Below are 12238 nucleotides of genomic sequence, written 5' to 3' on the forward strand. Positions count from 1 at the left end.
CCTGTACTTTTCCAGCACCATACTCTTGACCCCGTACTAGTTAAGTTGTCAGTACTGGTAGCAATGTGGTGCACTCAAAGATATTTCAGGGTTCAAGAGTGAAAACTGCAGAGGCACTGACAATCTATCTAGAAAGCAGGATAGTGCCAGAGACTGGAGAAACACGAACCATGACAAACTTTTTTGAACAAGGAAGTAAAGATCAGCCTAGCATTTGTGGTGCAATCAGTTTGGTGTTGGGGAAACTTCTAAAAACAATTACATGGGATCGACTTGATAATTCCTTTGGAAAATGTGGACCCATTCAGCAGAGCAAGTATGAATTTATTGAGGGAAAACAATGGCTGTATAAAAACAATGGAGCTTTTTTTGAGAGAAGTAATGAAGGGAAAGTTGTTGACGAGGATACAACACCACAATACAGATTCAATGCAGTGTCATATGACAGACTTGAGCATTATAGATCGTGGAATACAAGGAATAGACAACTGGATACAAAACTAGTTGAGGGATATTATTAATTGGTCTTTTTCAGGCTGGAAGGAGATTTGTAGTACAGTTCGGTCGGGACTCTTGCTTTTCCGAATATTTATATAAATGATCGAGATCATCATGTGCAGGGAACAATGTCAAAGTTTGCAGATCCGCAACTGGCCCTCATGGAAATGTACTCAAGTAGCAATCAGCATGTTTAGCATGGGACAGAGCAGGGTAACAAAATTGAAAACAAAACAACAAAAAAGGAATGCATGAGAAAAAAAATGGGAAAAATTAAGGAATAGAGGATCGATGAAGCAAAAGAAATGGAAGGAAATAAAATTACTAATGACAATTTCAGATAAGTAGATGCGTATACAAGAGCAGCAAAAGGCTCAATGTTAAGATGTAGGAATAAATCAAATTTCCTGAAGTACCATGACCAATCATAGAAAATCACTTTTACACGTATTAATGGCTTCAGATACAAGGCTTCCACCTGTAACATGCTTCATCAACTTCAGGTGCTGACTGTCCTTCTATGCTGTCTAATCATTTTTTTAAATTTCAGATATCTAGTCTGTTTAATCTCTCAATGTATCAGTTCAAATATGTAATAGATACTGCAGTGAGAATTTAAATATTTAACATTTCTGCCATGAGTCATGGGTTCCATTTGCAACATGGAGAATGACTTCACTTCCCAGGGCACTGCTAGAATGATATGAAAAGTTTAGCTTTTCATGTGACATTTAATCACCAAAGAACCTAAAAACAATGATCTTTCTTTCTGCTGCATTTAGAAAACAATATATTGGGATCTTCATAGTGATCTTAACCAGATTCTTCCAGAAATTCTATATACGCAGACAAAATTGTACCCTAAATTTCACCAAGCTAATGCCACCCAAGAGCCACCTGCAACATCAGAACCAAATCTGCATGCGTGAAGTATCTACAAATAAAAGGCCATGTCACACTACCAACTGAAAACAGAATAGTTATGATAATGACCACTAATATTTAACGCTTACAAAAGGTTAAATGCAGATATTGGCAAGTGAACAGCATCTGTGGAGAGAAACAGAATTAACCCTCCCTAATGGCATACCTACAACAGGCTGCAGCTGTTCAAGGCAGCAGCTTACCACATTCTGAAGGGAAACTAAGGATAGGGAATAAATACTGGCACAGCCAGCAACACCCACATCCCACAAGTGAACAAAATACATTATGGGTCAACCAGCTTCCATTTGAATTGAGAAAAGTGAGAGTGAAAAAAAATTTAAGCAGGGAAAGAGGGGGGAATAGAGCTGGACAAAAGACCAAACAAAGGGAAGATCTGTGAAGGCTTGAATATGACAGACATTACATGATGATAAAGTCAAGTGAACAAAGCATAAGAGAGGGGAGTAATGGGACAAAATTAGGCTACAACAGGTTACTCAAAAGCAGGCATGAATGGCAAAATGAAGACCATTAAGGAATGGCGATACAGTTCCAAGTGTAACTTGAGGGGAGCTTGCGGCAATGCATCTGTTGCCTGCCCTTCCAAATGTTAGCAGCTGTAGGCTTAGGGAAGTAGTGCGTCAGGACCCTTGGCGAGCAGCTGCAGTGCATCTTATACAGTTGGTTGATAAAGGAGCAGTTGACTCTGGAACTCAATTCCTCTACCAGTAAAGCCCAGTACACCATATGCCTTCTTCACAGCACTATTTACTTGGGTGGCAACTTTCAGAGATCTGTGTACATGGACACCAAGATCCCTCTGCTCATCCACACTAGCAAGTAGCCTACCATTAGCCCAGTAATCCATCTTCTTGTTACTCCTACCAAAGTGAATGACTTCACACTTAGCTACATTGAACTCCATTTGCCACCTTTCTGCCCAGCTCTGCAACTTATCTATATCCCACTGTAACCTGCCACATCCTTCTTCGCTGTCCACAACTCCACCGACTTTCGTGTCATCCGCAAACTTGCTCACCCAGCTTTCAAGCCCCTCCTCTAGATCATTTATAAAAGATGACAAACAGCAATGGTCCCAAAACAGATCCTTGTGGAACACCGCGAGTAACTGCACTCCAAGATGAACCTATTCCATCAACTACTACCTTCTTGAACAAGGGGACCACATTCGCTATCCTCCAGTCTTCTGGCACTATTCCCGTAGACAACGACGACATAAAAATCAAGGCCAATGGCTCTTCTATCTCCTCCCTAGCTTCCCAGCGGATCCTAGGATAAATGCCATCAGGCCCAGGGGACTCATCTATTTTCATCCTTTCCAGTATTCCCCAGACCTCTTCCCTACATACCTCAAGGCCATCTATTCTAATCACTTGTGACTCAATATTCACATCAGCAACAGTGTCCTGTTCCTGAGTGAATACTGATGAAAAGTATTGATTTAGTGTCTCTCCAATCTCCTCCGCCTCCACGCACAACTTCCCACTACTATCCTTGACTGGACCGATACCTATCCTAGTCATCCTTTTATCCCTGACATACCTATAGAAAGCCTTTGGGTTTTCTCTAAACCTACCAACTAAAGACTTTTCATGTCCCCTTCTCGCTGCTCTTAGCTCTCTCTTTAGATCCTTCCTGGCTACCTTATAACTCTCAATCGTCCCAACTGAACCTTCACGCCTCATCTTTACATAGGCCGCCCTCTTCCCTTTCACAAGGGATTCCAATTCCTTATTAAACCACGGCTCCCTCACAAGACCCTTTACTCCCTGTCTGACTGGTACATACTTGTTGGGCCGAACCTGAACTAACCTGAAGTGAAGTGAATCTTTCCAAGAATAGGGATATATGTAGGAGGGAAATCAGGAAGGCAAAAGAAAAAGAGATGTGAGATAGCCTTGGCAGATAAATTTAAGGGTAATCCAAAGAGATTCTACAAGTACATTAAAGGGCAAAAGAGTAACTAGGGAAGAGAATAGGCCCCTTAAAAGATCAACAAGGTAGTCTGTGTATGGACCCACTGAAGATGGGAAAGACACTGAACAAATATTTCACACTGCCTCAGAAACTTTGAGGTTTTTAAGGATCTAACCAAAAACAATGAGTGTTATGTGTAGCCAAAATAGACTTCACAAAAGCCTTTGACAAGGTTCTGCATGGTGGACTAATTAATAAAGTTAGGTCACACGGGATTCAGGATGAGCTTGCCAATTGGACACAAAATTAGCTTGATGTTAGGAGAAAGAGGGTGGTGGTAGAGGGTTGTTTTTCAGATTTGAGGTCTGTGACTAGCAGTGTTCACAGGGATCGGTGCTGGATCCACTTTTTTGTCATCTCCTTAAATAATTTGGGTAAGAATTTAAGAGACATGATTAGTAAATTTGCAGGTGACACCAAAATTGGTGATATCGTCCACAGTGAAGAAGGTTATCTAAGAGTGCAAAGGAAACATCATCAAGAGAGGCAGGTGGAGTTTATTCTGTATAAATGTGGGATAATCATTTTAGTAAACTAACAAGGATCGGTCTAAAACAGTTATTGATATAGGGGCCTTGGATACTGTTGTCAAACAGGGACCAAGGGGTTTAGGGACATAGTTCTTTGTAAGTTGCATCAAAAGCAGACAGGGTGGTTAAGGTGTTTAGCACTCTTGCTTTCATTACTCAGAAACAGCAGTATAGCAGAGCATAACAGCTGGCATATCATGCTGAGGTTGTATGGGACATTGGTGAGGCCACTTTTGGAGTACATTGTACAATTCTGGTAGCCCTGCTCTAGGAAGGATATTATTAAATTGGATAGAGTTCAGTAAGTATTTACCAGGATGTTGCCAGGACTGGAGGATTTGAGGTACATGGAGAGGCTGGAGTGTAGGAGATTAAGGGGCAACCTGACAGAGGTTTATAAAATCATGAGGGGCATAGAACCAGTGAATAGTAAAGATCTTTTCCCTAGGGTGGGGGACTTAAAACTTAGTGGCATAATTTTAAGGTGAGAAGAGAAAAGTTTAAAAGGGGACCCGAGGGTCTTTTTCACACATTGTGGTTTGTGTGCAGAATGAACTGTTAGAGGAAGTGGTAGATGCAGGTACCTCAATAGGAAAAAGTATCGATAGATATGGGCTGAATGCAAGCAAATGGGACTAGCTTAGTTTGGGAAGTGTGTTTATCATGGATGAGTTGGACCAAAGGGTTTATTTCCATGCTGTATGACTCAGATTCAAGAAAACAGAAATACCAGAAGGCATCAAAGTGCTTGCTGCTACAGTTGCTCAAACCTCTGCAATTATGTCACTTCTTGTTGTGTGTTTGATTCAATTCAATAGAATAGACCTGAAACTTTTCTCTTTCCTGCATCAGACATGCACTTATCAGCACTGGAAAGCGAGCATCAGATTTACAAAATGCTGCTCTCAACATACGTGAGCAACACAAACTGATCAAGCAAACGAAAGGAATATTTGCCACTCAGTAAACATTATATCAGCAACAAATTGTAACATTCAAACTTCACAGTTCTTTGCATCTGTATAATTGTATTACAACAAGGAAGAATTTTTTAAAAAGTCACACTGATACTGTGCTGAGAAAATGAGAGACTGGGCTACGTGACAGATCAGTATACTGGTTGATCAATACCAGAGTGTGCCTGGAACTAGGACTCACCCAACACAAAGAATGGGAGGAGAACTGAGGTGACATGAAGCTTCTCTCATTTTCCTTCAAACAATCAGATAAAGACAAAAAGATTTTGATGCAGATGCTCAGATCAGTAAAAATGGACAACAATGCAAAAGATTACATATCAAAACAGCAACCATATAAAAGCACTGTGATGGATCACTGAAAACATCTCTGGAAATGTGGCTCAATTTAACCCACACTGATGGCATGAGCAGCATCTCTTCTCATCCAAATATAATAAAACCAAAACAAGTTTTACCTAGCTGGTATCAATCCTTTATAAGCAGTGATCCACAATCCCAAAATCACATGATTTATAGGAAGCTAGAGGCAAATTAATTCAGCAATGTTATCATTATGACTGTTAAATCATGCAGGAACAATTCAGTAGTTCGAGAGAAGGAAATTATTGACCACTTGAACTCTTACGTTAAATACTCAATTCCTAACAAAGATAGCAGGGCGGTTTTAAAATGTTTAGTTCCCCAAACATAGCTTTAATAGGCATTAAATGCTCAGGAAAAAGTGAAGACTGCAGATGCTGAAGATCAGAGTCGAAAAATGTGGTGCTGGAAAAGCACAGCAGATCAGGCAGTGTCCAAGAAGCAGAAAAATCTATGTTTCGGACATAAACCCTTCACCTTTCCGGCTAAAACATCGATTCTCCTGCTCCTCAGATGCTGCCTGCGTGTTGTGCTTTTCCAGCACCACACTTTGACTAAAAATGTTCAGTTCGGAAGTGCTGGAACTTTCAAAAAGGAGCAATTAGGCATCTCCAGCTGGTCATGCTGACAACTTGGTACTCCTGGCTAGCACCAAACTGCTAGTGCCACACAGCTGAAAACTGAATATGATAGCAAGGGATTAAGAATGGCATTGTTTAATTGTACATTAGAGCCAATTATTAATAAATAAAAGTGAAGTTAAGAACTATATGAAATGCTGAAGTTTTATAAGTTGAGTGGAACTACAAGCAGAGTCACCATTTTAAATATAGGCTTACTGATCAGACTGCAGTTGCACATTCCTACCCTTTTTTGGTGTGATCCTGTTTTAAAACCAAACTGAGACAGTGACACACTGGATACTATCAATATCCTTCAACTCAAAAGCTCAAACAACCCAGATCCTAAATGCTGGTCTTCATTGTAAGTGGAAGCCTTTCACATTTCCCAAAAAATACTCGAAACAATGCTTCTTAACTAACAAAAACAACTTAAAATACATGCAGCTCTAAAAGAATTCTACTGTGTTCCTTTCTAGTTATGCCCAAAGCAATAACAGGGCAAACAAATATGAAATAATCCCACACAACTTTAACAGTACAAAACAGCGTTACCCCATTAACACCAAATTATCTTTTGTACGTTAGTGGGCTGACTCCTTTCATGGACTAGTTTCAGCAATGGTTGTATTTCCAAAGATGAGTTTCTTGTAACCAAGACACAGATCACAATGGCATTAGTTTTATGTAAAAAGCATATAAAGGCCATACAAAGTGTATCACTGGTATTCTGCAATACTTTATCTTTAATTGCTGACATAGATGGATATGTCAGAGTCCTGTATATTCAGAAGAATGCATATAAAATAGCAAAACTATTTGAAGTGGCTGCAAAGAAAATCATTTTCTACGGGTCTGCTGAACAATCAACTCAACTTCAGAGTGGGTGGCTGTCTGGCTAACTGTAGAGCTATGCCATGTGTGCTCATGGACAAGTCAAAAACCTGAGGGGAAGGGCTAGAAAGCTTAATTATTATTTCTCCTCTTACAGGCTCTTGTTTACCTGGTTATTCGTCTCTCTCAGGAAACTATATTTGTTGCTCAATTCTGCTGCTCAATTTTGTTGCATCCTAAGCATTGCCATAACAACTCCAAACCCACCCAACTGTATCTTTATTCCATCCATTATAAAACAATAGTACAAAAGCAAAACAACATGGATTCTAGAAGCCTGAAATAAAAACAAAACTAAAAGTCAAGATGACGTGTTAACTCAAGATTATTACAAATTACCCATCTGTTACCAGAGGCTTTTCCCTTCCTGGTTAATGCCATGAAGGTAAAAGTTGGAAACGAAAATCTTTTTATCAAGAATTTCCACCTCATCGAGAAGGCGCTCAGCCTTTCCACATCTAACAATTAGCTCTGAAAGCTATCATATGTGACCACAGTTGTAACATATTCAAAAACAGGAATTGAGACAATCCTCAACATTTTCTAAGAAACAAACCAGGCATTTGAAATTAAAGTCAATGTTAACCAACTTTTTGCAAACTGTACATCAATAATCTATCATCGGACCGTACCTATTTATATACTAGGTTTTGTTGAAATCTGTCCATTAGCTTTTAGGATATATTGTTTACAGACAAACTAAGGAATAGGGTGAAAACATTATCTGGTAATCAAGTGGGCCGCTTTGTCCTGAATGCTGTCAAGCTTGAGTGCCATTGGAGCTGTACCCATTTAGGCAAGAGAGAGTATTCCATCACACTCCTGACTTGTGCCTTGTAGGTGGTGGGCAGGCTTTGGGGAGTCAGGAGGCAAGTTACCCTCTGCAGTGTTTCTAGCCTCTGACTTGCTCTTGTAGCAACTGTGTTTAAGTGGTGAGTGGAGTTGAGTTTCTGGTCAATGGTAAACCCCAGGATTTAGTGATGGTAATACCACTGAGTGTCATAGGTGGTGGCGAGATTATCTCATATTGTAGATGATCCTTGTCTGGCATCTGTGAGGCATGAATGTCACTTGCCACTTACCAGCCCACACCTGGATATTGTCCAGGTCTTCTTGTATTTCAAGATGGACTGCTTCAATATCTCAGGAGTCTCAAATGAAGAACATTGTGCAAACATCGACAAACATTCCCACTGGTCCAAAGATGTGCAGGTTAGGTGAATTGGCCATGCTAAATTGCCCATGGTGTTCAGGGATGTGTAGGTTAGGTGCACTAGTCAGGAGTAAGTGTAGAGTAATAGGGTTAGGGAATGGGTCTGGGTGGATTACTCTTCTGAGGGTCAGTGTGGACTTCTTGGGCCAAAGGACCTGTTTCCACACTGTGAGGACTCTATGTTTCTGATCTTATCATGGAGGGGAGGTCTTTGATGAAGCAGCGGATGTTTAGGCCAAAGTCTGGGAGACATGTCCTGGAGCTGAGGTAACTAACCTCCAACAACCATAACCATCTTCCTATATGCCAGGTATGACTCCAACCAGCAGAGAATTTGCTACGATAACTACAGATTCCAGCTTTGCTCAGGCTCAGTGATACCATACTTGGTCAAAGGTGGTTTTGATATCAAGCGCTGTCACTCACCTCCCCTCTGGAAGGTAGCTCTTTTGCCCATATTTGAACCAAGGCTGAAATGAGGCAAGGAGCAGAGTGGCCCTCACAGAACCCAAACTGAACATCACAGAACAGGTGTTGTTTGAAAGCACCGTTGATGGCACCTTCCATCACTTGACCGAGAACTGAAAGGAGCCTAATGGGGCAGTAATTGGCTAGGTTGGATTGGTCCTGCTTTTTATGTCGAGCACACACCTGGACAATCTTCCACTTTGTCAGGTTGATACCAGCGTTGGAACTATACTGAAACAGCTTGGCTAGGACAGCAGCAGGTCCTAGAGCACATCAGTATTGCCAGAATCTTGTCAGGGCCCATAGTCTTTGCAGTAACCAGCGTTTTCAGCCATTTCTTGCTATCACGTGGACAGAAGCAAATTGACTAAAGTCAGGTATCTGATGCTGGGAATCATGGAGGAGGCCAAGATGGATCATCTACTCAGCGTTTCTGACTGAAGATTGCTGCAAATGCTTTAGCCTTATCTTTTGCACTGATGTGCTGGACTCTTCCATCATTGAGGATGGAGGTACTTGTGGAGCCTCCTCCTTCAGTGAACTGTTTAATTGTCCACTGGATGTGGCAGGACTGCAGACCTTGGATTTGATCAGTTGATTGTGGAATCACTTGGCTCTGTCAATCACTTGCTGCTTTTGCTGTTTGACATACAAATAGGCCTGTTTGGTAGCTTCACTAGTTTAACACTTCATTTGTGGGACTACCTGGTGCTGCTCCTGACATGCCCTCCTGAACTCTCCACTGAACCAAGGTTGATCTCCTGGCTTTAGTAATGGTTGAATGGGGGATATGTTGGGCAATGAGGTTGCACATTGTACTGGAGTACTATACTGCTGTTGATGGCCCACAGCACCTCACAGCTGCCCAGTCTTCAGCTCTTCAACCTGATTGAAGTCTGTCCCATTTCGCACGGTTATAGTGCCACACAACATGATGGAGGTTATTGTACATGTCAAGGTGGGACTTCATCTCCACAAGGACCATGTGGTGATCACTCTCACCGATACTGCCATAGGCAGATGCATCTGCAGTTGGCAGTTTAATAAGGATAAGGTAAGTATGCTTTTCTATTTTGTTGGTTCCTTCACCACCTGCTACTGACTCAGTCTAACCATTATGACCTTTAGAATCTGATCAGCTCAATCAGCAATATTGCTGCCAAAACACTCAGTGGTGGATGTTGAAATCCCCCACCCAGAGTACACAATGTGTCCTTGCCACCCTCAGTGCTTCCTTTAAGTGTTGTCGAAGTAATACTGATTCAAACAGCTGACGGAGGATGGACCACGGTAATCAGAAAGAGGTTTCCTTGCCCCTGTTTAACTTTGGGCCACAAGCTCCCAGAGTAATTCCTTCCCAACTGTACACCACCATGCCTCCACCTCCACTGGATTTGTCCTACTGATGGAACTGGACTTATCCAGGGATGGTGATAGCGACGTCTGGGACAATAATGTGTGAGATGTGATTTCATGAGTATGACTACATCAGGCTTTTCCTTGACTAGTCTGTGAGACAGCTCTTCCATTGTTGGCACTACCCTCCAGTTGTTAGAAAAGAGGACTTTGCATGGTCAACAGGGCTATTTCTGTTGCTGTTTATCCCAGTATCTAGGTCAATGTCAGACGGTCTTTCTAGTTTCATTTCTTTTAAGAGACTTGCAGCCATTGGCAAAACTGAGTGGCTCGCGAGGCCATTTCAGATGGCAGGTGAGAGTCAACCAATTGGTGTCTGTCTGGAGGTCACATTTAGACCTGACCAGGTGAGGATGGCAGATACTGGATTTGTCCTACTGATGCAACAGGTCTTATCCAGGAAGGTGATACTGGTGTCTGGGACAATATGTGAGAGATGTGATTCCATGAGAATGACTACATAAAATACATTCAAATCCATCCACATGTGCAAAATAGCTCTGGGAAATTTAAAGACAGCTCTAATTAAAAGCCAATTTAATTTACAGTTGCAGGTACTGCTTTCGCAGTTTGTGAACATTTCGTAGGAAATGTTCACAAACTGAAATGTAAACAATGTCCAAAAATGAGAACAATTATTTGACAGGTTTATTACCGGTACTCCGGATGTGCACACATATAAATACACACGCAACTAACGGGACTACACAATTTCACAGTTAGTTAAAAAAGTCTCACCTGCATACTTCGCTTTGTTAGTTTCATCCATGGACCAGAAGCAATGATCAAAAGCAAACACCTATTTGAAAGAAAGTTAATTATTATCCTGATTAATAATTACAGAACACGCAACCGAACATGGAAGGATTTCTATTTAACTTCTCCTTTCACTGCAAAGGATAACCTAATTCAACCACAAAAAGCAGAATGAAAGAAAAATGCTTTGAATAAAAAATCTTGTGCTGTAGCTTTTCCAAAACAATTTTACACTAAGATTATTTGAAAAAAGCAATGCATCATTTGCTCTATTAAAACATCCTTTTCAGCAAAAGCACAAGTACACTGTGGGCAATAAATTATCAGGCATTATATGAAGAATTGCAGAGTATGAATTGGAGATGTTTAAATCTTTGTAGCCCACTAAATGGCAACAATTGACCTAACTCCAAACATCTTCAGCAGCAAACATCAATATTTGATGGATGTCAATGTAACAATAACTTAAACCACACTTGGGTTCTTTCAGGTTGGAGGAGGGTAGAAAAGATCCACATGACCAAACTATGACAGAACCAGATGAATTCCTTAGATACCAGAGTCTATTGACTATTTTAAATTTCTGATACTTTGTATTGTGCTTCATCACCCCAAAATGTCTTCAATAACTTCACACAAGGACTATTTGAGACAGAAATGTTTGACTACCTGCGCAAGAAATGGCCCATACAAGACAAGTAACTAAAATAATTCAATAATACTTGATGCTTGTATTGCAAGGAACAAAGTCAGTCATCATTTTAGTCATGTTTCTTGCTTGCCCATTAAATCAAGAGATCTTGGTAGTCCAACTTGAATATCCAACTTGAAGAAATGAATGATATCTGGATAAATGTGAGGTCTTGCATTTTGGTACAAACAAGGATAGGGTTTATATATTTAATCATAAGGCCTTGGGGAGTGTTGTAGAAAAGAGACACTTAGCAGTGTCGGTACATACTTCTTTGACGTTTGCGTCACATATAGACAGAATGGTTAAAAAGATGGTTGGCACACTTGCCTTCGTTGCCAGGCCTTGGAGTGTAGGAGTTAGGAAGTCATTTGAGATTGTACAAGACATTACTGAGGCCTCTTCTGAAATACTGTGCCCAGTTCCAATTGCCCAGTTATAGGAAAGGTATAATCAAGCTGGAGGAGGGGGTTTAGGAGAAACTTACCAGGATGTTGTCAGGTATGGAAGATTTGAGTTATATAGAAAGGCTGGATAGGATGGGACTTTTTTTTTCCCACTGGAACATAGGAGGTTGAGAGACGTCTATTAAAAATTGAGAGGTGTAGATTAAGTGAATGGTATTGCCTTTTCCCTAGGGTGGGGGATTTCAAGACGAGGGGGCACATTTTTAAGATGGGAGGAGAGAGATTTAAAAAAGACATGAGGGGCAAATTGTTTTACACAGAGGGTGGCTCTCATGTGGAATGAACTTCCTCAGGGTACAATTACAACATTTAAAAGATAATTGGATAGGTGCATAAATAGGAAAGATTTGGAGGGACATGAGCCAGGAGCAGGCAAGTAGGACTAGTTTAATCTGAGATTATGCTCGGCAGGGACTGGCT

The 12238-nt window shown here is 40.9% G+C and overlaps 1 protein-coding gene across 4 annotated transcripts in view; it reads right to left on the bottom strand.

Annotated features, from left to right (window-relative positions):
• The window catches only part of kif13a (kinesin family member 13A), a 332721-nt gene that overhangs the window by 216775 nt on the left and 103708 nt on the right, over nucleotides 1-12238 (bottom strand). For all 4 annotated transcript variants that reach the window (XM_060849815.1, XM_060849814.1, XM_060849816.1 and 1 more), the window contains exon 4: nucleotides 10643-10703. In XM_060849815.1, the coding sequence (XP_060705798.1) occupies nucleotides 10643-10703 (61 nt within the window). The remainder of the gene's footprint in view (nucleotides 1-10642; nucleotides 10704-12238) is intronic.

Source organism: Hemiscyllium ocellatum, chromosome 34 (genome assembly GCF_020745735.1).
Source record: "Hemiscyllium ocellatum isolate sHemOce1 chromosome 34, sHemOce1.pat.X.cur, whole genome shotgun sequence".
Lineage (NCBI taxonomy): Eukaryota > Metazoa > Chordata > Chondrichthyes > Orectolobiformes > Hemiscylliidae > Hemiscyllium > Hemiscyllium ocellatum.